Raw genomic sequence first — 26,205 nt, forward strand, 5'->3', positions numbered from 1 at the left:
TCTCTCCTTGTCAATTGCAGGGTCAAATTGATTGGCACGCCCTCGGTCATGACCATTTGGTCCAGTGTCCTCCTAAGTCCAGGGAGAGCTTAGGATCTGCTCCACGTGGTTTCTCTCGGCTTGCTGTGTGTCCCTATGGACCTATCATTTTTTGCCGTTGACACACAACTTGGCACGCCTAGTGGGACCACAATTGTCAACATTGATAATCAGACGATCCTCAAGGTCAACCTTGAAGACCTACCTGATGACTAGAAGGCACTCATTGAGCCAGGCGGTGGAGGAATTCATAGAGAAGTGCCTGCTGTCTTACAGTAGGATGCATGATTCAGTCATCCAGAAGACTCCCCTTCCAAGTGTCCTCTTGCATGGACAAAGTGAAGATGTTGAAGCAAGAACTACTACTCATTTGGTCCACAAGACTGTTCATGAAGCATTTACAAACCGCAATAAGGTGTTGGTCAACACAATTGACAATGTTTTGAAAGAAGTTTTCTTTGGAGCGCTGGTTGATCAAGTGGGACTAGTATACTTCAATGGCTTTAATCCTTCGGCTGTTGGAAACAACATACCTGTCAGCAGCCGAATGGTGGATAGTTCCAATAGCCACAAATATAGCAGCTTCTAGGAGGATAGGCTCAGGATTAGACCCTACAAACAGCAGGGGCAAGGTCAAGCCCTACCAACCGCAAGGGGCAAGATCAAGCCCTACCAATGTCATGGGCAAGGTCAGATGACAGGGGGCAGCCGCCAGCACAACAATCACCAAGTGCCCTTGTCATGTAGATGAATCAACAACCTACTAGACAAAACCAAGCCTATTTAGTCTAGCAGCCAACCTCTCCAGCTACTCAGTAGGTTGTGCAATGGCTGGCTCAAGGAAGATTCAATACTTCCTACCAAATGCCTTAGTCGTCCCATAAAATTGCTCCATCAGTGCAGACGATCATCAAGAATATTGATCCTAATTACTTCAATAGTCGATTGCAAGGATATGTAACTCATAATGCGTAGATCAACTATCTAGAAGGATATCACCCGATTTCTGATTCTAGCACGTATGAGCTTATGCCATATCTTGGGTATCAGAATCCTTACAGTTATAATACACAACAACTCTAGCAGCCTCTGGCTCAAGGTCAACAAGCTCAAGTACAAGGTTCTCAGGCTCAACCTCAAGGGCAGCTGAGATAGGAAGTTGCTAGCATGGATGCTGATGAGTTTGTCAACCGGATAACTGCTATGATGCAGAGCTAGTTTGGTCTAAAGCCTAAAGGGTAGGTTGGCTCTTACCAGCGCTCATACCCGGCCTAGTATGATATTGTGCAACTACCATCATGCTACAGAGTCCTAGATTTCTCCAAATTCACCAGGATAGATGAGATGACAACCATAGAACATATTAGCCGCTATCTCGTTAAGCTCGGAGAAGCATCTATTGAGGTGGCACATAAAGTTAGATTCTTCACCTTGTCCCTGTCTAGACTGGCTTTCAGTTGGTTTTTATCGCTAGAACCAAACTCAATTAGTGGATGGGCCGATCTAGAGAACAAGTTCCACACATATTTCTACTATGGGATAGGAGAGAAGAAGATTATAGACTTAACAAGCATGAGGTAGAGGAATAATGAGTTAGGCTCTGAGTCCATTCAAAGATTTAGAGGAGTAAGGAGCCATTGCTACTTATTAAATATGTCTGATGGCCAATTGGCTGAATTGGCCCTTCAAAGGATGTCTCCATTAATTAGAAAGAAGTTTGATGGCCAAGAGTTTGAAAGTTTGGCCCATTTAGTCTAGAGAGTGTCTGCCTTTGAGAATCAGCATTGGGCCCTACACAAAGAGAAGTATTTGAAGGGTACTGCTGCTATGACTGATCCCTATGTTGCAAACTCTGATGGGGACAATCTAGAAGTTACAATTGCTGAATGGACATGGGGCAAGGCTCCTATATCTTGTCCATGGGTGAAGGAGTCATAAAATACCTATGACTTTGATGTCAAGAAGGCCGATAAGATCTTTAACTTGCTGCTAGAAAAGAAGCAGTTGAAATTATCTACAAATCATGTGATCCCTTCAGTTGAATAACTTAAAGGGAAGAAATACTGCAAATTCCACAATACTACTAACCATAATACCAATGAGTGTAGAATCTTCCGCTTTCACATTCAGAAGGCCATTGAGCAAGGAAAGATCAAGTTTGAGCTAGCCTAGAAATCGACAATGGACATAGAAAGCTTCCTTTCCCAGGGGTGCATATGCTAGAGTTTTAGCTAGCTAAAGGAAAGATGAAGGCCTTGATATCGACTAAGGCTAGAGAAGGTGGGTTGGTTGACCCCAAGGTTCAAATATCGGCTAATGAGTATGAAGAAGCTAAGAAATAGCGCGATCAGCAAAAGGGCCGATATGAGCAAGGTGGGACATCTAGAGCTAGTGCTAGCGTCCTCGTGTGACTTCTTGAATTTTATTAAACAAATGGCAATGCCAGAAGGAGAAGGACTACCAGTGCCAGGTTGAAGAAGAATAATATGAACGTCGATGTGAGGAAGAAAGGTATGAAAGAGAACAAGCAGAGTTACGTTGGAATTGTCTTTTCTTCTGACACTATAGGAACGAAGGTTTGAAATTGCCCACAAGACATAACTGCCCAGAGTGCAGTAACAAATATTTAGAGTTCAGGCAATCTCAAGCCAACCATCGGCCGAACGCTTAAGTTATCAATCTGATAATGTGGATCGGCACGTAAAAAATAAAGGACTTCACGATTAGCTAGGTAAGCATGTGCATGATTAGAATTGGGCCGGCCGTGATGAAGAGAAAGAGCATGATTGGCAAGAGGGCCAATGGTGTCCAGAATGTCTAACAAGGAGCCAAAAAAGAGTTCAACGCTTGAGGAACAGAGAATTAGAAACTCAGAATTATAACAGACCTCGGGTGTGGCGCGTCAATCAAACAACCGATAAGGGTAAACCATCGGCTAATATTGATATGGTCTTCATCCTACTTGTAGAATTTAGAGCTCCCTCCAAGTGCAAATAGGAAGGATCCGATGGAAAAGAATATGATGAAGAAGAATTGGGAGAAGCAGTGGCTCAGCTAACCCTCTAGTCCCAACAAGCTATATTTGAGAAGCCTTCTTAGCATCGGCACTTGAAGGCTTTATACATGAAAGAATTTGTCGATGAAAAGACGTTGACTAAGATGTTAGTTGATGGTGGTGCTGCTATCAATCTGATGCCCTATACCACATTCCGCAAGCTAGGAAAAGGCCTTAAAGATTTGGTTGAAACTGATATGATGTTAAAGGACTTCGGTGGCAATGCATCTAAGACCCAGGGGGCAGTTAATGTTGAATTGATGATTGGGAGTAAAACTCTGCCTACTACCTTCTTCATCATCGATGGTAAAGGAACGTGCAGTCTACTCCTTGGTCATGATTGGATCCATGCTAATTGTTGCATTTCTTCAACAATGCACCAATGCCTTATCTAGTGGCAGGGAGATAATGTTGAAATTGTTCAAGCTGACACCTCTATAAGTATGGCGACTGCTGATCCAGCCTACTGGGAGTTTGAAGATTGCGAGTGCTTCTCTAGTAGAGTCTGAGAAGGAGGCATTATCCAAGTCAACGATGAACGTCAACAGCCAATCCAAGCAATCGGCTCTGAGAGTTTATTTTGATGACTCCTCTAGTCGGTCATTATGGAACGACTAAACATTGCTCTTATGGATTAATTCATTAGAATGTAGCTGTTCTATTTCAAGGAGTCAGAACTGGATTTAAACACAACATTCTTATGAAGCTTGATAGCTGGTGATTTTTTATTTAATGCTTGAATCATCGTCGGCTATTTTGGAAGCATTTTTCATTATGGAAATTTTAGCCCAGGTGATTGGGATTAAAACTCAAGTGTGATCAATCTTGGACCATCGCCAGGATTGATAGCCGGTACTAACAAAGTATCGCCTTTAGAGCAAAAAATTAATGATCCTAATTTGACCTAAGAAGGCAAAAGCTGGTGCAAAAATAAGAAGAAAAGCCATATGGAGAAAATATCAATGGCGAAACATTCACACATGATCAAACAAAGGGATAAATCTGATCCTGGAAGTGCATGCCGTCATGCCGTATCATATGTTTGATTGAGATCATAAAGCCGATGGAATCTAGCTGACATATGCATATTGGGAGAGAGTCGTAGCAGAGGCACTCATCGGCTTAGAGTGGATGTACGAACATGCAGATATGAGGTACATGCCCCTTTATGCTTGGCTCACATATTCCTTTTTCCTTGCTTTTCCCATCACTTGTGAACAATCTATCATAGGGAAAGCATGCTATCTAAGTAGTTGATGAATGAGATATAGTATGATGAAAGGAACTTTGCTTCTTCTACAAAATACTTGGGGAATTTTCTTATAAAAATTCTAAATCAATAGCTTGTCTCCTCAATGATATTGAATTTCCTACCAAGGCCATATATTAGTCTTATTTAAAACCTTCCACATAAGCTGCTTGTTTTGTGTTGAGTTTTGTCAAGTCTTGTTGACCCTTGTTGAGAGATTTATCATGCTCCCAAGATCAAGATCACGTACATGCCACAAATATGTGCTGCTTCTACAGTGGAAGTACACAAAAACATGCTTTTTATCTGCCCTAAAATGTTCTGCTCCTACACTGGGAGAAGGCAAAGTAGGTTTGTTAGGTTTATCAAAATAAATGCTCTAAGTTCTTGATAATATTTCTCTCAAAAGTTTATCACAAAAAGAGACATGGGTTATGCAAAAGTATAAATTAAAAAAATGGACACAAAAGGTCCAAAGTAAAAAAGAAGAAGAAATAGATGAGAACAAAGATAGCCCATGTTCTCACAAAAATATTCCACAAGAGAGAAATACGTTTCAAAGGGCATAGTAGAATTAGGTTAGCTACCAAATGTTCCACACACATGCACATCTTGATTTAAGAGTATGACACTTCTCTCCTTGGATCTAGGATTTGACCTTACAAAATATGCAAGGTAAGTATGCTACATATTTTATCTCTACCTGAACTCCACGTAAGCTTTTTAAAAGTAAAGTGAAAAAGAGGCAAAACAATGCCTTGGTGAGGAACTATACACATCGAGCGATCTAAGAGGGTCATTCGAGGAGCAAAGCTAAGTTTTTAATTTGAAAATCTTTCAAAAACCCAAGGTTTCTGAGCTGGATAAGTGAGGATAACTGGATTCTACACAACTACAGATTGACTTATCACTATCACCACTTTCACTTCCATAGTGATAGAAGCAACAGCGTGATACCTGCACCGCCCGTTGACCGATAGCGAGGCCTCCTAAGGATGGAAACTGGTAGTAGAAACTACTACCACCGATGGGTTAACGGTAGATGCGGCAGTGGTCTTGGGGTTGCATTTCCTTCATTGCATGAAAAGCTGGGTCGACTAGGATACATGTTTTGGCCAATGGTCCTAAACTAGAGTTTGGTCAATCGATGGTAAAAATTCAGCATTAGTGTTGAATGTCCCCTCAACTTCCAAGGTCGTCAAATCACCATTACTTCCACCGCCTGAAGCCAAAGAGCCATACCCACTGCTCTACGTATTCTTCAAGCCTGGTGCCCTCTGAAACCACCCCTCTTCTTCATCCATCATCCCCTTCTCTTTCAATCTACGAAGAAAATGTCGGATAGCCCCATCAAGTTTCCAAGCAGTCTGTCATCCAGTGAGGATGACTTGCTAGCCCTCTAGTCCTTCGAGGAGGACGTCTCCTCTAACGACTGGATGCCTTCTGATTATAGTCCTTCGTGGAGCTCCAAGAAGGAGGACCTAGAGGAGGAGGACGAGGACGAGGACGAGGACGAGGAGGACAATGCCGACGCCATTGACGATGACGATGATGATGACTCCGACTTTGAATCACACTTTGACTCGCCACCTCCGAAGCGAACGAGAGGATCATATTTAGATTAAGTAGTTTATAGTTAGTCTAAGTAGTTTTAATAGTTTAGGTTAGTTATTATGTTTCCAAACAAGTACAATCGTACACTCATTCAAATTGTATTTATCTATATATGCAATGAATCAATGAAAAAAGTTCTTTGAAATATTATGTTTCCCATTGCTGTTCTTGCTATCTATCTTTGATCCTTGCTATATTCTAGGAGATATTGCTACATGATGAATGTTTTTTTATTTATATATATATATATATATATGAATGAAAAGTAAAAACTATCATGTATGGTTCTGGTTCTAGTAGAATCTAACAGCAGTTCAATAGCTGACAATCGTCGTATTATAGCATTGGATTAGCATGGCAATGGTTGTCTTAATACGGATACTGTTTACCTTATCCCATGCTGTCCATTCTCGCTGCTGATCAATCTGGACCGTCTGTTTGGAAAAGAAACCTAGAACTACCCGGTTCATTCCCCAACTCCCCTCGGCCCTATTGGCGCATTGGTGGCTGTTGGAACCACTAAAAAACCCCAATACAAAGCCAATAGTTCTCCCCACATGTTACTTCATCTTCATTCTCCCCACCTGCCTTTGCTTGCCCTGCCTCAAGCACCTTGCATTGTCGTCGTGGACAACGCCCCATGAATTTTAGATGGATTCGGTCACCCCCTATTTGCATTTGGTTCCAATTGGTTTTGGGTTCAGTATCAGTTTTGTTCATATTAGGAATTTCTTCATTGCAACAAATGTCTTACTTCGGAAGAAGCCATTACAATGCAAGCAACCTTGCCTTTTGGCGGCTAGGGGTGGCACCGGGACCCCAGATGATGTTGTTTGCTACTTGGAGATGGAGCATTCACCCGGACCGACTGTTGATTCTTGAAGCCGCTGTTCGTCACCTCCTCGGACCATAAAATTTGACAAGAACCGTTCAAGACCCTGTTTGTGGATAGATTTTTGTGCTTTATAGGACTAGACATGAAGTAGACATACTTTATAGATACAATGTGTTCATGGACGGAGATGCTGTCATCTTCGCTATAGTTCACTACCTCTGGCTTTTGGGACTGCATCAACCAATTGAGTACCTTAGCAACTGCTTACCCATCTGACATTAAGTCTTAGAATTTGTGAAACTTTAATGTTAATGAAGTTTATATATACTGATGAAACCTGTGGATTACTATGTATCAGTGCTGCATAATCATTGAACTATTGCTTCGGTTGAACTATTAATTGGATCAGTTGGTCTTGATTGTGGTCCATGTGTACACCTCAATGTAAGCATAGAGGATCCAAAATAGGCCTTCTTCTATAGGCGGATAGTACCCTAAACCGACGGTGACACAACATTTCATCTTGGTAGGAGTTCGAGGGTTTTGAAGGACATTTTGGTGCCTTGGTGGGAGTCAAAAGCGTATACAAAAGGCCTAGGCTGACCTCTTCACTCAGAGTGTGCAACACTTTGAACCCTGACTGCTCCATGGCTACATCTAGCTCCAACTCCTCCTAGTGGTCGGCACCATCCCAGGGCACCGTTGCGAGAAGAACACCAGTTTCTAGTGGAGGACGCTACAACAGGAGGGGGCCACCCATCTTGTGCTGTGTCGAGAACTAGCCCTACACATACCAGCCACCACTCTTGTGTCGTTGCGGCTTGAAGATGCTTCGGTGGATTTCATGGAGTGATGGAAACCTAGGATGTCGGTACCACAGATGCTGTAGGGCAAATAATGTAACTCGATTTCTTTCTTGTTCATTCTATTTTCACAATGCAAATGCTGAAATCCCACTGTACTTATGGTAATTTGGTTTTTTCATAGCCTGACTTAGATTGCGGGTTCTTTAAGTGGCAGGATCCCCAATATGGAAAATTTCTGAGGACTTTGATTTTGAATTTATGTAACAAGAGTTGGGAGCTAAAGGCAGAGGCCAATGTTACAACAAATGAAGAACATCTATAGGAGGAGGAAGATATTATGCCACAGATTGAAGAATTGGCCAAGGTTCCAACGAAGATGATGGAAGATTTCATACCTTTGAGAAAGAAATGTGCTTCCTGTTCTTCTTTCACCTATTTTGTACTTACCTTAGTTCTTAGCATGTTCACTAGCAAGTTGCTTAGATCACTACAGTAGATTCAAGTATCAATTTAAGATGTATCGAACTGAAATCTGTCACTTTTATACAACTATTGTTAAACTAAATGCAATGTGATTATGCAAGTGTTCAATTTATTGAAATGTAAATGCTAGTACATCCAAGTATCAATTGATGTGTTGGACTCAAATCTATCACTATTGTACAACTATTGTTGAATTAAATGCAAGGCGATTAACTAGGTGTTTAATTTATTGAACTATAAATGATAGTAGATCCAAGTATCAATTAATGTATTGGAGGCATCCTACTTCCCTAGACACTGGGCCATGGTATAGGGGCAACCAATTTATTGAACTATATATACACTCCTACGGTCCTACTACACCTTCCTCCCATCCATTCCCCACTCTGCTCCCTTGGTCTGCTTCACCCTGCTAGCGTCAGACAAAAAGCAGCCTCCCACGTGCTCACTGCTCCTTCACCTCCAACCTCGCCGGCGCACAAATCTTCAGCGCTCTGTCCCTACTTCTCTGCTCTATCTAGATCTAAGGTAACTACACTGGATCTGCTCCTTCACCAGATTCTATATTCCTTTATATTGCTCTCTCATGCTCTCTGCTCCTTCACCACCAACCTAGCTATAGTAATTTTGTTGGATCTACAGATGAAAATGCATCTTCTTGTTCTCGAGTTTGTGGCCTTGTATATCTATGGAGTGTAGCTTGTGAGCCTTATTATCCTTAGTATTGGTTCACCAAATTAGTGCTTTGTGAACAAAGTCGATGAGCTAAATAAAAGTGTACCAATGGATGTGGATAGGGTTGTAGTGGTCAAGGCTCAGAATGACATGGAGATTGATAATGATCCTGTGGAGGTTGATAATGATCTGCAGGATATTATGGAGATTCACAACGATCCCATGGAGATCGACTAGGATCTGCATGGAGATTGATTAATTATGCAACCAATGATGTAGATATGAAAGCCTTTTAACTTTTGCATAGTGTCGGCCTAATTAGTATCTGCATTTTAGCTTTCGACATGCTTGTTAGCTTGGTAGTGTCCACCTACTTATTCGGTATGAATGTATAGAACTCAAGATGGATTCCTTGCAATATGAGAGTACTGGCATTATGCTTTCCTTATGTTTTCTAAGTACGCAGTTTGGCTTTTTTTCAATGTAAATCTATGTGCCTTATTATTCACCATCAAACTTAAGTTGGCTTCCTTTCAATCTGAGTACTGCAATTATGCTTTTCTTAGTTTTTGCTTTGTTTCAATGCCAAATGTTAAGATTGTGTGCCTTAGTGTTCATCACCATATCATATGGCTGTCTTTGGGTGGTAATAGGACCCAGCCGATGGTGATGGTACTGTGTATTCACCGCTGCTTAGTTGCAAAATTTGTAATCCCATGTTTGAACCCTCCCACGTGGAACTAATTAAAATTCGATTCCCACGTGGCATAAAAGTTACATAGAGAGCAAGCAACCCTTGGCCCAACACCCCCCCTTAACCCTTCCCTCCCCTACCACCCCTCCCTTTCCCACACACACGTAGCTTTTCTTGTCCTCATTGCTGCTGTTCATCATCGCCACTCCTGCTCATGACCACCGGCACATGAGCTGCTGCTGTCACCAGTGTTGCCACTCATGCTCACCATCGCTAGATCCAAAGCAAGTGTAATAAGGGTTACTTGCATCGCCATCCCTTCTCCTTGAAACTCATCTCCTTACTAATGCTTATTGATGCAATTCCATGGCAGGGTGGCCTCATCTCTTTGGCTGGTGGTGTCCTTCTAGATGAAGGAGGCCTGCAACATGAGGAACGTAGTGGACAACCTCTTAGATGATGTGCTTGCCGACATCTTGAGCTACCTCTCTGCCTGGTCCTTGTGCTGCTGCAAGTATGTCTGTCACTCCTAGAGGCGCGTCATCTCCAACTCCTATCAAAGTAAGAAGCTTTCATAGACTGTCGTCGGCTTCTTCTATGGCAACTGGTGGAAGGGCATTCGTCACTTCACAGGCATCATTGGTGAATGGCCATCCTTGTCCTTCTTGCCCTTCTGTAGCAGAACCGACCAATTTATAAGAGCACATGTACAGTGATAGCCCACAAGTGGTCGCACTATCATACTTGAGCCCATATAAACCCGGTAGTCCATCGAGTACCACGATGGGTCTCGATTAACCATCAACATACAACCAAGATCATACATGATTCAACATACATGTCACACGTTACATAAGGTTCATAAATACAATTCATTCATTAGAGTATGAATTAAGGTTATTACAAATCAAGTTTAGTAAATAGTAGCGGAAGCAAATTAAAGTTTGAAGCTAACATCTGCCATCATAGTTCAAATACAGTGCTGACTTGTGATCACTCCCACAAAAGCATGCAAGAAGGATTAATAAGGGATGCTTGCCCAGGACTCACTCCTCATCCATGGTGGGACAAAAGTAGTTCTTGTAATAGCCATGATAAACTGTACCATCTGCAACAATGGAAATAAAACCCTAAGTATGAGAAGGTACTCAACTAGACTTACCCGTCATAAACCAAAAATCAAGTGACTCCAAGGATTATACAAGGCTTTATAAGTGGAGGTAGCTTGACAATATTTTACATAAAAAGCAACTAATTTAGTTGTACAATTATAATTCAGTCATCAAGTTAATTATAGCTATTCACCTCTAGATTAGCAACTAACCTATGCCAAACATGTGGTATATCATTTAGTAGCATACAATAATAACCATAGCCGGTGTATTAATTCCATGTTCATCCAAACCATCATATTCCATAACACGGTTACTATGATGTTGGAGCTAGCAAAGTTTCTCACTGTCCGAGAGAGACGGTGATTCGAATCGATTTCAACCAGCTAGGAATTTATTCCTAACACAAAACTAGGCAGACCAGATCAACGGTCACCTTAGGTCACCTTTGGTATAACTCAGGTCCATATTTCGTGGGTTCGCCCAGCGCCATACAATCAGGGACAACCAACTGCCAGGACATTCAGGCCCAGCCTGCCCTTAGGCTCATGTCTAGCTCCCCGCACGTCCTTACTAACATTCAGAGTGCACACTCTAACAGAATAGGGTCTGACTTGAGTTGAGCTACTTGGCTTTACGGTCGAAACAAGTTATCCGGCCAGCTAAGTGAGAGGCATGTGTTCAATCTTGTTAGAAGTGCCAACAATGGTACGGTCTTTAACTGGCACAGATGGAATCATATGAGTCCACCTACACATAGACTCCACCCAGCCTCCATTTATATTACCCCATGGTTTTTTCCGTGATAGCAAATATAGCCAACCGTGCTTTGGTATCCACCTATATCTCGCAGGTGATAGGAAATCACCCGACTTCTACCAGTCTAAGCATGGCTAAGCATATATTCAATCCTAGGCCTACACAGGGTTAAAGGTATATGTAACTGGACAAGGTAGCTCTATGCATCAAGTGTTTCCAATCAACTCTTATAATCTAATGCATCAAATATAAAGGACTCGAGTGATATTTTGTAAAACATGGGAAACTTAGAATGCTCCGGGGCTTGCCTTTGAGGAAAGAGGTTGGTCGGTGATCCAAGCACTCAGGGAGATACTCGAGTCTGTTCCTCTTCTCCTAGAGCTATGGCTTGAGGCATCTCCTGCTGATCCTCCTCTTCTTCCTCGTTGAACTCCAAAAGAGTTATCTCTTCGGACGATCCTATATGCATGATCATGAAATAAGATATCACGAATGCATATATGATGACATGTATAATATGATATGATGTGATGAATGCATCCTCATAAGTGTTTTCAATAGCATGGTATTAGTATGATAATAAGTTACATCTTCTTTTACTTAGTAGGTGCATATCTCTTCTCTAGTACTTAAGCAAACACTTATGTAAATCATTTTCTGGACTATAAGACAGTAGCCACTTGTTTTGACCATAACTAGAGTTATAAACATTAAAATCATATGGTTATGGACATTCTAGAAAGCTTATGAAATTTCTTACAACTTTATTTTAATACACTTAACGAGATTCAGTAGTTATCTAAGTCAAACAATTCAATCTTTTAGATCTATTTAGAGAGCAAGAATTTCTGACAGTAGACTTCTAACAACCATAATTCTTAAACCATATGGTCCACGACTATGAATATTTAACACAAGGTATATAAGTAAATTATCTACAACTTTGTTATTAACAAGTTTTACAAAAAAGACCATTATCATCATGAAATTATCATCACAACCGAAACTATACATGCAGCCATCTAGTTGAATTATAAAGCAATAATTAACTAGTTGCATATAACCAATTAATTTTCATCCTAACTATTATCATCAACATATCATATGCATCACAAGAACCATAGTGTAAGGAAAATGGACCCTAGGCCCATTTACTTTGGATTTTGGTGTTTGATGACCAACACAATCAAATTGGACTAATGAATTTGCAAGTGATTGTTTTGTAGTTCAATAGGATGCAAGACATGACTTGGACAACGGCGACGTGATGATCCGATGATCAACACCTTAAGCAAGACCTTAGGAGCACAAGAGAAGACCCAAGATATCAAGCAAAGTCCAAGCACGAAGATAGGAACCAAGCCACACACAAGATCGCGAAGAAATAAGCTCACAGAAGCAACCGGATGCTGGATCAGATGCTAGAGGAAAGCAACCAGACGCTTCGATCAGGAGGCTTAGCAATAGCAGCAACAACTGGACACTGGACCAGATGCTCCAATCAGAGGCTCGACAACAGCAGCAGAGACCAGATGTTGGCGGCAAACCAACCGGACGCAGGACAACAACGTCTGATCGAGTATAGAGAGGTTCCAGAGCGGCGAACTTACGACCAGACATGTCTAGTGGCAAGTGACAAGACGCTGGCAGCGTCCAATCAGTTGTTCATGGCTCCGATGGTCGGGATGACTAGACACGTCCGCTCAGGACGACTCTAGCGTCTGGTCAGTAGCAGAAAAAGGGACTTCGTCCCCAATGACTACTTTCTCAGTGGGGCTTATAAATATAACCCCAACTATCCATTTGAGATGTGTGGAGCTAAGGAAACATACCAAGGGTATTGATACACCATTTTAGTGATTTCTACTTGCATAGTGCTTAGTGTTTTATTAGGTGATTAGCGTAGGTGCTTTGCGAAGTGCTTAGGTTGATTAGACAACCACTTATGCGCTTGCTCTAGGTTTAGGCCTAGTGTTTAGTGAGGTTTGCATACCTCTTATCACTCAGTGCTTGTGAGCACCATTGTTGTACATCAGAGGGGCTTGTAGTCTTGCGAGATCACACCAACCGAGTTTGTGGTGTGGCTGCCACCGTGTACTAGAGGGAACAAGGCCCACGATGTTTCGGCCGAAAGCTTGATAGTGAAGATGATGGGGAGCATCCGAGCAAGGCTTGCTGGAAGGCACGTCGGAGACCCACTTGCGCATGGGAAAGGCCTGAGGCTATCCATAAAGTTACCCGACTGGGAGCTTGGCTCTTGCGAGGGGCTCCAATAAGGACTAGGAGGAAGCTTGCGCGCTTCTCGATACCTCGGTAAAAATACCAGAGTCATCGACGGGAGTTTGCATATCTCTACCTTGCTCTTTAGCTTCTGCATTTATATTGATTGCTTTGCTCCTTTTGCGGTAGAGATAGCAACACACTAGCAAAATCATAGTTGCACATTTAGATAGTTTGTCTTTTACATAGTTTTTGCTAAGGTTAGAAAAAGAGGCCATAATTTAGAGTTAGATTTTTAAGTTGCCTAATTCACCCCCCTCTTAGGCGTTATGGTACCCTTCACATAGAAAACATCATGGTTAAACATAACTAATTTATTTATATCCATTTATTAATTTCCTTAGATAATAAGGTAATTTAAAGGATAAATATTTCCAATGCTTAATAAATTCTGAGAAAATTATAGTAGACTACAAATGACCTTAATAGACTACTATATAAATTTCATGCCATTTGGATAAGTATAACTACCTCTACAAAAATGACAACTTACATAGGCTTATTTAAGCAAAAAAATAGTTTAGCATAGTGAAAAGTGTCAAGCAATAGATTTAATATTTTTATTACATTCCTCCAAGCATAAGAATACTGTGTAAAAATTTGCATAATCATATGTTATGTATTTTTACCCTAATTAATTCCACTAGGAACTAGCAATTAATTAGGATTAAATATGAAGACCATATTCAAAATATGCTTACTATAGGTTTATTATTTTTTCCAAGCTAGATCATGTCAACACAAGACCAACAAAATTGGAATAACAATTTTATCATCTTTCTAGCTCAAGTTATGCATTTTATGAGATAGAAACCATTTAAAAAGCATTTATCTAGCTACATTTTATTCTCCTAGAAAAAAATACCTGACATAGTGAATCTCATATTTTTATCAAATACTATACTTCATGAGGAATCTAACAAACTTTGGTTCACCAAAATTGGACACTCCTAGCTTGGGATATGAATTTTTGAAACATGCATTCAAATCTAGAAAAATAAATCAGAAAATCAAACACCACATGGACTGACAGCTGGGGCCCGTGGTCAACGGGGACCCACTCGTTAGCGAGACCAAAATAGGGGATGGCACTGACCAGCGAGAACTCACTGACAGTGAGGTCTCCGATGGTAGTGCCTTCACCACTACACTCATCTCACCCATGTGCATCGACTGGTAGGCTTAGTTGGCTCGGTGGCTCGCCAGAGCAAGCTTGACGGCGGGCATGGCAGACGACGAAGGTCGGCAGTGGTACACCGGCCATCTCTGGCTATGGCACACTTAGGCGAGTACAGCTACTCCATCCTGGTGACCTATCGAATCTACATGGTGTAGGTGAGGGCTCGAGGTGGTGTCGGTGAGCTTGGTCGTGTGCATGGCCGTGCGGCGGCGCATGGAGCACGGCGGTGCTCACACTGTTCTGGCTAAATGGCAGTGAAAGGTGGGTCTCCATGATGCCACCATCTATGTCTAGGGTTACTCGACCTAAGGCATGAGAGAAAGGATGGAGACGTTGAACCAGCTCGGCGACAGCGAGCTCGAGTGCCACGGTGGCCATTGCGGACACAAGCGGAGCGGTGACTCGTTCTGATGCCGTCAAGTGGTGGCATCATTCCTAGCTCTGACCTAAGCATCTAGACTCTAGCACAGTGATGGACCAAATAAAATGAAGGCATGTAGTGCGGTGGAATGATCGGGCCATGGTGAGCCGTGAGTGCGGCGGTGCTCCAGTGACGACGGCGGTTGCGGCGAGGTAAAATGTCGCTCTTCCTTAGGGTTGGTAGGTGGTGCTAGTGGCTCGAGGAGGTGGAGGTGATAGTGCAGCAGCTATGGCTGAGATGAATCGGTCAGTGAGGCTACATTGGTGGTGAGTGGTTGCGGTAGTGCTGCGGCGAGCTTGGCGCTATGCTTTGGAGAGGCAGAGCGAGAGGGAGAAGGTGAGAGCGGGCGAGTGGAGTGAGCAGCAGGGGCATGGTGCTTAAGTGCTTGCTCTGGCTTGACTGGCCAGGCCAACACTAGCATGCTGCCACCACATGTCAGCGATGACCTGTGGCTGATCGGCCACTGCCGTGCACGCGGATGCGGGTTCAGACGCCACGAACGAAGCCAGATAGTGCGTTTTCAACCCCATGTACCTCCTAATCCGTTCGTCCATTGCAAAAACTCCATTAATAAAAGTTGTAGAGCTACATGCCATCTACAACTTTGCTTTAAGAACCATCATCTAATTCTTACTGGTTAACAAACTACATTGCTCTAAAGTGAGGTACATTGAAACTAAAAACAACATGATAGAAAATTTTGCAAGTTACAAAACAGTATTTTGTTGATATTTGTGAGCTATTTTTAAACATGCTAGGCACTGAATTAGACATTGACCCAAAAATAAAAGTTGTTACCCTAGTCAAGTACTACAACTTTTATTTAGGCCACACAGCCATGCAAACACTCTTAGCTACTATTCAGCTTTAGTTAAACTAGTATCATTAAAATGGCATTTCAAATGAAACCAACACTTAGAAGCAAATTTGGCCTTTGTCATGAATACAAACATTGTTCCATTTACCATCCTAGATGTGTCTAAGGTGTTTTCATGACCTCACAACCATCTCATACATTGGTCATACATGATTGCAAGCATAAACACATATATAAATCAACATTTCATGTGACAATGTATAAGAATGAGATGAAATTTCATATGCTCATGTTCATGAATGCTAGGATGATGCTTGTGCTCATAAAATTCAAATGTCAAATATGAAGCTTAACACTAGGGTGTTTGTCGATGTTTCACCACTGATAGCCTGCCACGGGGGTACCCGGGGCAGTTTGTTCGGGCTTCAACGTATGCAGAACTCGATGGTAAACGCAAGACAATCGATTTATCCTGGTTCGGGCCCTCGACCGTGATCGAGTAATAGCCCTACATCTAGTTGGCATTAGCCTTTTACGTTGGATTGATTGTAAAGTATTGTGTTATCTCTCTTCTGCCCTGTCTCTGGGAACCCTACCCTCCTTTATATAGTCAGGAGGTCAGAATCCTAGTCGGTTTACAATGAGAGTTCCTAGTAGAATTACAGAATAATACTACTACTAAGATTATAGGGGAAGGATCCTAGTTAGACTAGATCTTCTCCCTTCCTTATGGGGTATCCTATGGGTCCCGCACCGACAAGCCCTCGAGCACTTCATGGTTGAGCTCTGGAAGCCTCGTCTTGTTCCTTCAGGTCTTGTTGAGCAGGAACAAGCATCGTCCGAGTGCTTTCTTGAGTGAAACCATGTAGCGCTTCATGAGATCTTCGCATGGTGTGTACCTTTTTGAAGAAAAAAGTACTCCCATTTGGGTGTAGCCCCCAAGCCTCTTGCTGTTTGACACAAGGAGCTAGAGGGTCTTCTCTTGAAATTGCTCTAATTCTTTGTCGAAGGGCTCCTGAGCATATACCCAGCTTCTTTGTCAAAAAGAGCTCGGATATAGCTATGTCCGGGTTCTTTTTGTCGTGTGGCCTTGAAGTGGTTTGTCTTGAAGAAGTCTTTTGAGTGATGTGCACTTTTTGAAGAAAAAAGTGCGCTCACTGAGTGTAGCCCCCGAGCGTCTTGCTATTTGGAACAAAAAGTTGGAGGGTCTTGAATCTTATGTTGTTTGAAAAACTGCTGTCTTGAGAAAGTCTTCTGTGTGATGTGCGCTTTTTTGATGGAAAAATGCACTCTCTGAGTGTAGCCCCCGAACCTCTTGTTGGGTTCTTTTATCCAAAAAGAACTTGGATACAAGTTCTTGGCATGTTCTCTGGTAGTCTGTTGTTGTTAGATGTAGTTGTATGGTGGTGGGTGATAGTAAATGTTGTTTGTTCACAAGTTGTACAGTGTTGGTATATTCTTTTGAATATGCCTGTTCTTGAGTACTGCTCCTTCACGCCTGAGTCCTCTTTCATTGAATTATGTCTTTTCACTGTGTCCTTTGTTAGGTTTGTTCCGTTGGTGCTCCTGGTCCAGGTGCACTGCTTCTTTGGCCTATAAATATCCTCCTTGTGTGTTGTTTTGATTCATCGAGTATTTTGTTGCGTGGTCTGAAGTCTCCGTAGTCATGAATATGGTAGTTTGTGAAGTAGAGCAGCCTCCGGGCGTATTTTGCATTTCTTGTGTATGTTGCCGTAGCTGGAGGGAGTCTTGTGATAGGGATTAGAGGTAGGCTAATCCCACAGTAGCATTGTACTTGGAAGTATGTGGCGGTAGTCGGAGGGAGTCTTGTGATGTGGGATGCGTTCCTTCATCTGGCAGTTCTGGGTTGATCCTCGTCGCTTGCCCTGAGACTGTCCAGTGTGGATCAACACCATATCTAGCATCACATCGGACTTGGGTAGACAGATGCATGCCAGTCATCTCTGCTCTATGTTGTCCCGTCGTGCTGCTGATTTCTGCCTTGGATGCACTACGTCTATCCTTTGAAGAAAATAGTGTAGCCGAGGGCGATTTGTTCTACCGAGTAGCAATTTGGAACACGTAGTCGTTCCAAAGCCTAGCTGTGTCTGGGTTCCTCTTTGCTACCTTGCTTGTCGTAGTACCGAGTTTGTTGGGTCTTGTAAGATGTGTAATCTTCTATTCTTTGAAATCATTTATAATGGGAAGAACCTTGTCTTTTGAGTTGTCATTCTTTATTCTCCTGATGTCCTAGTTGTTGATGAGATTCCTGAGTTCTTTCTGTAAGGACCGGGTTGTTGCATTCCTTGTGGGATAACCCTTCTTTGCTTCATTATTGATGAGTTCTTTTTGTAGTAATATGATAACTCCGCCGTGGTGCTGGATGGATAAGTCTGAAATCTGCCCGTTGAACTGTACCGTTGTGTGGATTTGTGCTGTTCGTCATTTTAGCTGTGTCAGTAAATGGACCATTGCGTCCTCATGCCATGTTAAAATGGGCCTAGTGGGCCACGTTTTTACTGGTGTAAAAATCTATTTAAGGGCCTTTCCTCTTCTTTTTCTTTACTGCTCTGATTTTCCCTTGAAACCCTAGTCTTCAAACTTCCGCCGCCGCCATTGTTGCCATCTTTTGAGTGCTGCTATCCAAATCATCATTGCCTCCTAGTTCCTTATTGCTCCCACTAGTATATGGGTAGGAAGAAATCAGCGAGCAAGTCCCAAGCGGCCTTTGTAGATGAGGAGGTATCACTTTCCGTGATTGAGAATCAAGAGTTTATGGCCATGAGGGCTGCTCAGAATTTTTGGCCGGCTCCAACAATGATTGAAGATCAGCTTTCGAGCTTGTTAGCGATGGTCTGATTCAGAGCAAGGATATTGATGATTGGAGAGCTCTAGGCGAGCATCGGGTCCCTTCTCTAGGTCCTGGTGAGATTATTCTTTTCGTCTCCTTTATCCGTGCTAGACTCTGCCTTCCTACTTCTGCTTTTCTTCACCGATTTCTCAGCTATTTTGGGATTAGCCTTAACCATCTTGCTCCCAATGTTGTCCTTCATCTTATTGTTTTTGTTTATCTTTGTGAAACTTTCTTTGGAATTCCTCCTTCTCTTTCTCTCTTTCGTTACTTCTTTTGTCGGAAGCCACAACCCCGCCGTGATGACACCAATGTTCTTGGTGGCTGTGGGATTCAGTTTTGCCAGGGTCTTAAGAGCAAATTCTTTGACTATGACCTAGTTGATTCTGTGAGGGATTGGCATGCCGACTGGTTTTATGCCGCCAATTTGATTCCTCCTCTTTTCGTTCATTCTAGATCTAGTCCCTTGGTTAATGACTGATGGGAAAAGAATCCTGTGACGATGACTAAAGTCCAGGCGATCAAGCCATTTCTTGAGAGGATTTGTACTCTAAAACAACAAGGCTTGACCGGCTTTGGGATTATTTCTAGTTTTCTTCGCCGCCGAGTTCAACCTCTGAAGGAGCAAGAAAATTATGGCTTTGAGTACTCTAGGGCGGAGGACCCTTCTCATATGGTCCCTGCCCTTGAGTTGACTGATGAGGAGGTGCTCGAGCGTCTTTAGAAGATGCTGAAAGGAGTAAGTGTCATCCCACTTGCTATCCTTGAGTACAGTGCTAACAACCCGCTGAAAGGTCCTAATGGCTAGAGGGGGGGGGTGAATAGCCTAATAAAATTTCTACAACAATACTTAACAAAAGGTTAGACAATTATGAGGTGAAGCAAGTGTTGCGCTAGCCTACTCAAAATGCAAGCCTCCTACCACAATTCTAGTTTAGATAGTGTCTATTTATACAATAGCAAAGACACTATCCTATGTTAGTGTGCTCTCAAAGACTAACTAAAGAGCCACACCAACCAAGCAAGCAAGCTCTCACAACTAGCTACACTAAAGAGCTTATTAACTAGTTTGCGGTAAAGTAAAGAGAGTGATTAGGATAGTTATACCGCCGTGTAGAGGAGTGAACCAATCAATCACAAGGATGAATAACAATAGAGACCAATCACCTCAGAATCAAAGGATGAACACAATGATTTTTACCGATGTTCACTTGCTTGCCGGCAAGCTACTCCTCGTTGTGGTGATTCACTCACTTGGAGGTTCACGCGCTAATTGGCTTCACACGCCAAACCCTCAATAGGGTGCCGCACAACCAACACAAGATGAGGATCACACAAGCCACGAGCAATTCACTAAAGTACCTTTTGGCTCTCCGCCAGGGACAAGGTCAAGAACCCCTCACAATCACCACGATCGGAGCCGGAGACAATCACCACCTCCGCTCGACGATCCTTGCTGCTCCAAGCCATCTAGGTGGTGGTAACCACCAAGAGTAACAAGCGAAATCCGCAGCGAACCATGATCACTAAGTGCCTCTAGATGCAATCACTCAAGCAATGCACTTGGATCACTCCCAATCTCACTATGATGATGAATCAATGATGTAGATGAGTGGGAGTCCTTTGGCTAGGCTCACAAAGTTGCTATGTCAATGAAAATGTGCAAGAGATATGAGCCACAGCCAGCCATGGGGCTATAAATAGAGCCCCAATTAAATAGAGCCGTTATACCCCTTCACTAGGCAAAACGCGCTCTGACCGGACGCTCCGGTCATACTGACCGGACGCTGGCCCTCAGCGTCCGGTCGCCCGATGGATGCCACGTGTCATCCCCTTCAAACACTGTTCGTCAGATTCCAATGGCTACGAAGCTGACCGGACGCTCTGGTAAAACTAACCGGACGCTAAAGCCCCAGCGTCCGATCGTTTCCAGTAAGCTCCCCGAGGCATGTTTTTCCGACCGGACGCATCCGGTCCTCCTTGACCGGACACAGCCAGCGTCTGGTGCTCAACCCTAGCCTACTGTGCCGTCTGACAGCTCGACCGGATGCAGCCTTTCAGCGTCCGGTCGCTGAGTGACCCAGCGTCCGGTCAGTAGACCGACGCCAGCATCATTTCGACCAACTCCATTTCAACTCTAACTTCTTCACCCTTGCTCAAATGTGCCAACCACCAAGAATTTTGCATCCGGCGCAATAGAAAATAGACATTTCATTTTTCCAAAAGCGCCGACCTAAATGCACATGTGTTAGCATATTTTCACAAATATTATCAAGGGTGTTAGCACTCCACTAGATCCTAAATGCATATGCAATAAGTTAGAGCATCTAGTGGCACTTTGATAACCGCACTCTGATACGAGTTTCACCCGTCTTAATAGTACGGCTATCAAACCTAAATGTGATCACACTCTCTAAGTGTCTTGATCACCAAAACAAAATAGCTCCTACAAGTTATACCTTTGCCTTGAGCTTTTTGTTTTTCTCTTTCTTCTCTTCAAGTTTAAGCCCTTGATCATCTCCATGCTATCACCATTGTCATGTTATGATCTTCATTAGCTTCTTCTACTTGAAGTGTGCTACCTATGTCATGATCACTTGATAAACTAGGTTAGCACTTAGGGTTTCATCAATTCACCAAAACCAAACTAGAGCTTTCACCCGCCCCCTGCTATGAGTTGTTCTTTTCTTATGCAGGTACTTTCATGTGTCTTTTGTTGTATCCACTTTTTGCTTAATCTTCCTTGTCTTGTTTTACTCTTTCATAGGAATTGGGGCATAATTTCGCTGATCTAATTCCCCTTGATGATTTCCCTGTAAATGTGGAGGCTGGGGGTAGTCTTGTTGGGCCATCCTTGACTAGTAAGTTTCAGACCACCACAATATTTCCTAGCGTTTCTTCCGCAAACCTTGATGTATATGTAGAGTATGTTCCTCGTCTAGTTCCTCGAGCTCCTCGTACTTTCAGAAAGAGGGGGCGAGCAGATAGTTCTTCTTCTGCTCCATCTGCTGCCAAGAAGTCTCACCAGTCGAGTACTCATCCAGGTACTCCAGTTGTAGCTAGCATGCTCTTAGGTGAGCATATTAATACGCTCTGTCCTTTTGTTGTTTGTTTTTATCTTTGGCCAAGTACTTTTGTCCTTTTCAGCTGGTGCCATGGTGGCCTTGGTTGAGAGTGAGGAAGAAGAGGATGATGATGCCGCCCTTGTTACTCGTCAGTGAGTTGTTTTCTTGTTTTCCTGTTGCTGAACCCCTCTTTTTTGTTTTGACTTTGGTCTTGTTCTCTTGTAGTAAGCGGTCATCAGGTTTGAGTTCTTCTAGGGCTCTAGTACCGGCCGTGCTGCTCCTGTCATAGGGTGGCGGTGATGTTTTTGCCGCTATAGTTCCCCCTCTTAGGTCCTCTATTGGTTTTCTGAAGAAGAGGGTAGCTGAGTGAGTGATTCCTTGTTTTGCTTCTTTGCTTCTGTTTTCTTTTTCCTGACTCATATTCTTATCGTTGAGTTTTCTTATCATCTTGCAGACCCTCGTCTTCTCTTGCTCCTCAGTCACCCTCTTGTCAGTCCTCTGGTGCACCCCCACATACTGAGTCAAAGGACTCAGAAAGTACGGTTGGTGAGGTGGCTGTGAGGGAGAAGGGGCCCCTTGACGATCATGTTGCTTTGGATCTGTTAACTCTAGGGGTGACTATGGCCATGGGGATGGATCCATCAGAAGAGGTAGCCAGGGCTTCCTAGGATATGGCCCTAGTCTTGCCTTCTTTACCTACGCTGGCTTCTCCTTCTGTCTCTCTTGGTACCGGTGCTCCACGTTTGGACGATGATGTGTTGCATCAATTTGATGCTACTCATCGGTTGTTAGAGCTGACCGCCTCCTGGGGAAACTTGTTGACCTTTGCAACTTCTTTTGGGGAAAAGCTCTAGGTAAGTTTTTTTGAAGTTCTTTCTTTGGATGTTCGTCTTTCTTCTGTCCTTATGTCTTGTTTTTCTCTCTCTTTTTGCTCAGTCTTTCTCTCGTGATCATATCAACTTCTTTTTCTCGTCTGAAACCGAGAAAAAGTTGTCTTCTGAGGTGAGTACCTGTCGACGAAATATGGTCAGCAGTCTACCTAGGGGTATGCCCAAGGTAGTAGATTATCGGCAGACAGATGCGCAAACTACAAACAAGATGGTGACGCAAGACAGATATGAGGTTTTATCCAGGTTCGGCCGCCGTGAAGGCAGAATACCTACGTCCTGCGTCTGATTGTATTGTTGTATGTCAATGAGAGATGTTTTGAGAGGGGTCCCCTGCCCGCCTTATGCAGTCTGGGGAGCAGGGTTATAGATCTAGAAACTAATTCTAACCAATTACAATTGCCATAGGTGGCCATATAAGGATTCCTATTTTAACCGACTAGGATCTTACTTGATCTCCAAGTCTGCCTTGATTCCTTGTGCAAGACTCCGAGCAGATTGGCCAGGCCATGCGTCATCTTCTAGTGGGCCAGACCCCATGGTCCAGGCCGGCCCAAGCCTAGCCGTAAGGGTATAGGGGTTAATACCCCCACAGCTAGTCCCCGAGCACCATGTATTATGCTGCGACACGCCATTCGATCTCCTTCGGCTAATGCGATCCGTCTTCATGTCATCTCCAACTGGTTGAAACATTGACCAAGCGAATGTGCTAGTATTCTGGTTAGAACAGGGAGCAGTAGACCACGATTATAGCCGAAGATTCCGGTTGTCCAAAGAATGCATGTGCTCAAAAGAAAAAAGAAAAAAAGATTTCTTTCCTGATCAAGTGTGCCCACTTGTATTTCTGAAAAGAAATGTAAGTGACCCTTGCATAGTAGTAGTTATGACCAATAGTCAGAGCGTAGGGGTCAATAAAATAAGCACATTCACCGCAAGGTGAAGTGTGCCCACTTAGTCCCTGAACCTAGTAGTAGGTGACGCAGGCACGTGGTGCTAGGGTCTAAAAAGAATTCCCAATTAAGTTGAGAATCCAATCGTCGTACAAGCGATACGAGATGCATCGGTAGGTGCATCGTACTGATGTAGTCCCCGAGCTTGCTGGAAGGCGAGGTATCAGCCTTGTAGCAAGGTCTAAGTAAGAAAAAATAAATGCCTCTCAACTGTATGTGAGTACAAATCACATGTAGCCGAGGAGAGCGGTCTCCGAGCAATGGTCGGAGAGTTGTCGGGGCAGTCCCCTAGCACGAGAGTGGTCGGAGCAGTCCCCGAGCACGATGGTGGTCTAGATAGTTCCCGAGCACGATGGTGGTCTGGACAGTTCCCGAGCACGATGGTGGTCTGGACAGTCCTCGAGCACGATGGTGGTTTGGACAGTCCCTGAGCACAAAAAGTGTGGCAAAAAACCATATGCCACTTGTACTATTATTTTATGTATTTATTTATTTACTTGTTCTATCAAGTCCAGTCTGACACGTCTGGTCAAAAAAGTAGACGGGTATAGCACGTCATACTGCCTTTTTGTCTTGTCAAGCAAACAGTTGCGTGACACCTATCTATAGGTGCGTCAGCGTGGGCCCTCCCGCACTGGCAACGAAGAGGCGCATATATTGGCGTAGATCTCGAGGGTGTGAAAACAACCATCTGCGGCGCGTGCGCATGTCCCCCAAGAATCCTGGGTAGACAAAGCGGTATAACTCTTGGGTTAAATATGGTATATGATAGGCCAGTTACTATTTACCGAACCCCATTGCCATTCACAACCGCAGCTTTCGTCTTCCTCTTGCCAACCCTAATACATCTGAAATCGCCACCAATCAATCCACCATCATTTCCCCATTCACCTGCAAGGCCGAAGTCATGGCGAAAGGTGATGCGTAGAAGAAAGCAGGGGTCATGGCGAAGGAGTGGTGGAAATCAAAAAGCAACGAGCAGACCATTGAAGACCTTGTCACCATGGGGGACTCCACAACAATGAGCTCATAGGATGGCATGCACCGGAGGGCGAGGGGTACCTCGATCCACAACCAGGTGAGATTGTGGTGTTCAAGGATTTCTTTAAACATGGATTTGGGGTTCTAGTACATCCGTTTCTTTAGGGGCTATGTCTTTATTACGAGATTGGGATTTGCATTCTGCATCCCAACTCAATCCTCCTTGTCGCCACTTTCATACATCTCTGCGAAGCATATGGTGGCTTGCAGCCCCATTTTGATTTTTTCCGCCATCTTTTCTATCTGTGGAAGAAAGGAAGCGGCAGTTCAAAGATAGCCGGGGGTGTGTACCTCAACCTCTGTGATGGCATGAAAGCCCAGTACCTACACTACCCATGGAACACATCGCTAGACGACTGATACAAGAAATGGTTCTACATCCGCAAAGAGCCAAACATGATCACGCTATGCGACATGGGGTACATTCTGGAGAAGAGGACAAGCTGGTCAGAGAAGCCCAAGCACCTGGAATAGATTCCATAAATATTTGGAATGATCCCATGGAAAAAACTAGATGGTCCAAGCATGGTCGGGAGCTTCATCAGCCGATGGATCCAGCCCTGCCAGAGGAGGGTACATCCTAGCTATGAGTACCAAGGTAGCGCAGACCCGACGAGGACGAGGCAAGGGGCGCTTGACAAAATCAAAGTCAAAGCCAGAATTGGCGAGCTATTTAACTTAGCCGATCCAAATTATGCCAGATTGAGTGACATCGAGCTTGCTTTTAGGCTTGCCCGACCTCCCCCAAAGGTAACTCATCTTGGCTTGTACCCGTAGTCTTATATTGTGGTAGGATAAGTGGAAATTTACTGTGTTAACTCATTTTTGTTACCATGTTAATGGTCAGGATAGAGCAATAGTGTTTGTGTCGCCACCCCCTGGAGTGGAGTGGCCACAAGGAGCTGGTCCCACCACCCAGACCAGCATCAAGATTGAGGACGAGGATGTCGACTAGGCGGTGCTCAGAGCTGGAGAGGAGGTAGTGGCCCTAGCCGTTGGTAAGCGACCGGCTGACCCCAAACAGTCAAAGAAGAGATCAGCAACCACCCTGCTCACTAGGGGTCGCTAAATATCAATGAGCTCGAGGGGGGCCTAGAGGAGAACCCAGCCAGCAAGCGTCAACAGGCGATTTTTGCTTGGTCGGACAATGACGTAGAGGAGGGAGAGGATGCAAACACTTTTTGACTTGTCCCTCAAAAGAGGAGGAAGCAACTGGAGTCAATGGAGCAAGGTGTCTCTTCCGCACCTATGGGACCCACATCATTGACGACGGTGAAAGATGCAGCCAGGTCGACCTCGGGAGTACCTGGGCAAGGAACACGACCAGCGACGGAAGCAACAACTCGACCAAGCACACCACCGACCATTGCATCATGAAGGACAAGTGGTGGA

General features: G+C 43.7%; 1 protein-coding gene across 1 annotated transcript; it reads left to right on the forward strand.

Moving 5' to 3' along the window:
- Window positions 1-5,779: 5,779 nt before the first annotated feature.
- On the forward strand, window positions 5,780-25,768 carry LOC136524209 (uncharacterized). The gene is made up of 3 exons (XM_066517660.1): window positions 5,780-5,940; window positions 22,390-22,585; window positions 25,661-25,768. The coding sequence occupies exons 1-3, from the start codon at window positions 5,780-5,782 to the stop codon at window positions 25,766-25,768; spliced, it is 465 nt and encodes a 154-aa protein (XP_066373757.1).
- The last annotated feature ends 437 nt before the right edge of the window (window positions 25,769-26,205 follow it).

The sequence above is a fragment of the Miscanthus floridulus genome, chromosome 18 (genome assembly GCF_019320115.1).
Source record: "Miscanthus floridulus cultivar M001 chromosome 18, ASM1932011v1, whole genome shotgun sequence".
NCBI lineage: Eukaryota > Viridiplantae > Streptophyta > Magnoliopsida > Poales > Poaceae > Miscanthus > Miscanthus floridulus.

Bases quoted from the DNA above. Each gene is read 5' to 3' on its own strand.
- LOC136524209 (XM_066517660.1), top strand. From the start codon at position 5,780: ATGCCTTCTGATTATAGTCCTTCGTGGAGCTCCAAGAAGGAGGACCTA. The intron at 5,941-22,389 runs GCGAACGAGAGG...ATCATCTTGCAG, and splicing joins TTTGACTCGCCACCTCCGAA to ACCCTCGTCTTCTCTTGCTC. The intron at 22,586-25,660 runs GTAGCCAGGGCT...GTTAATGGTCAG, and splicing joins GGATGGATCCATCAGAAGAG to GATAGAGCAATAGTGTTTGT.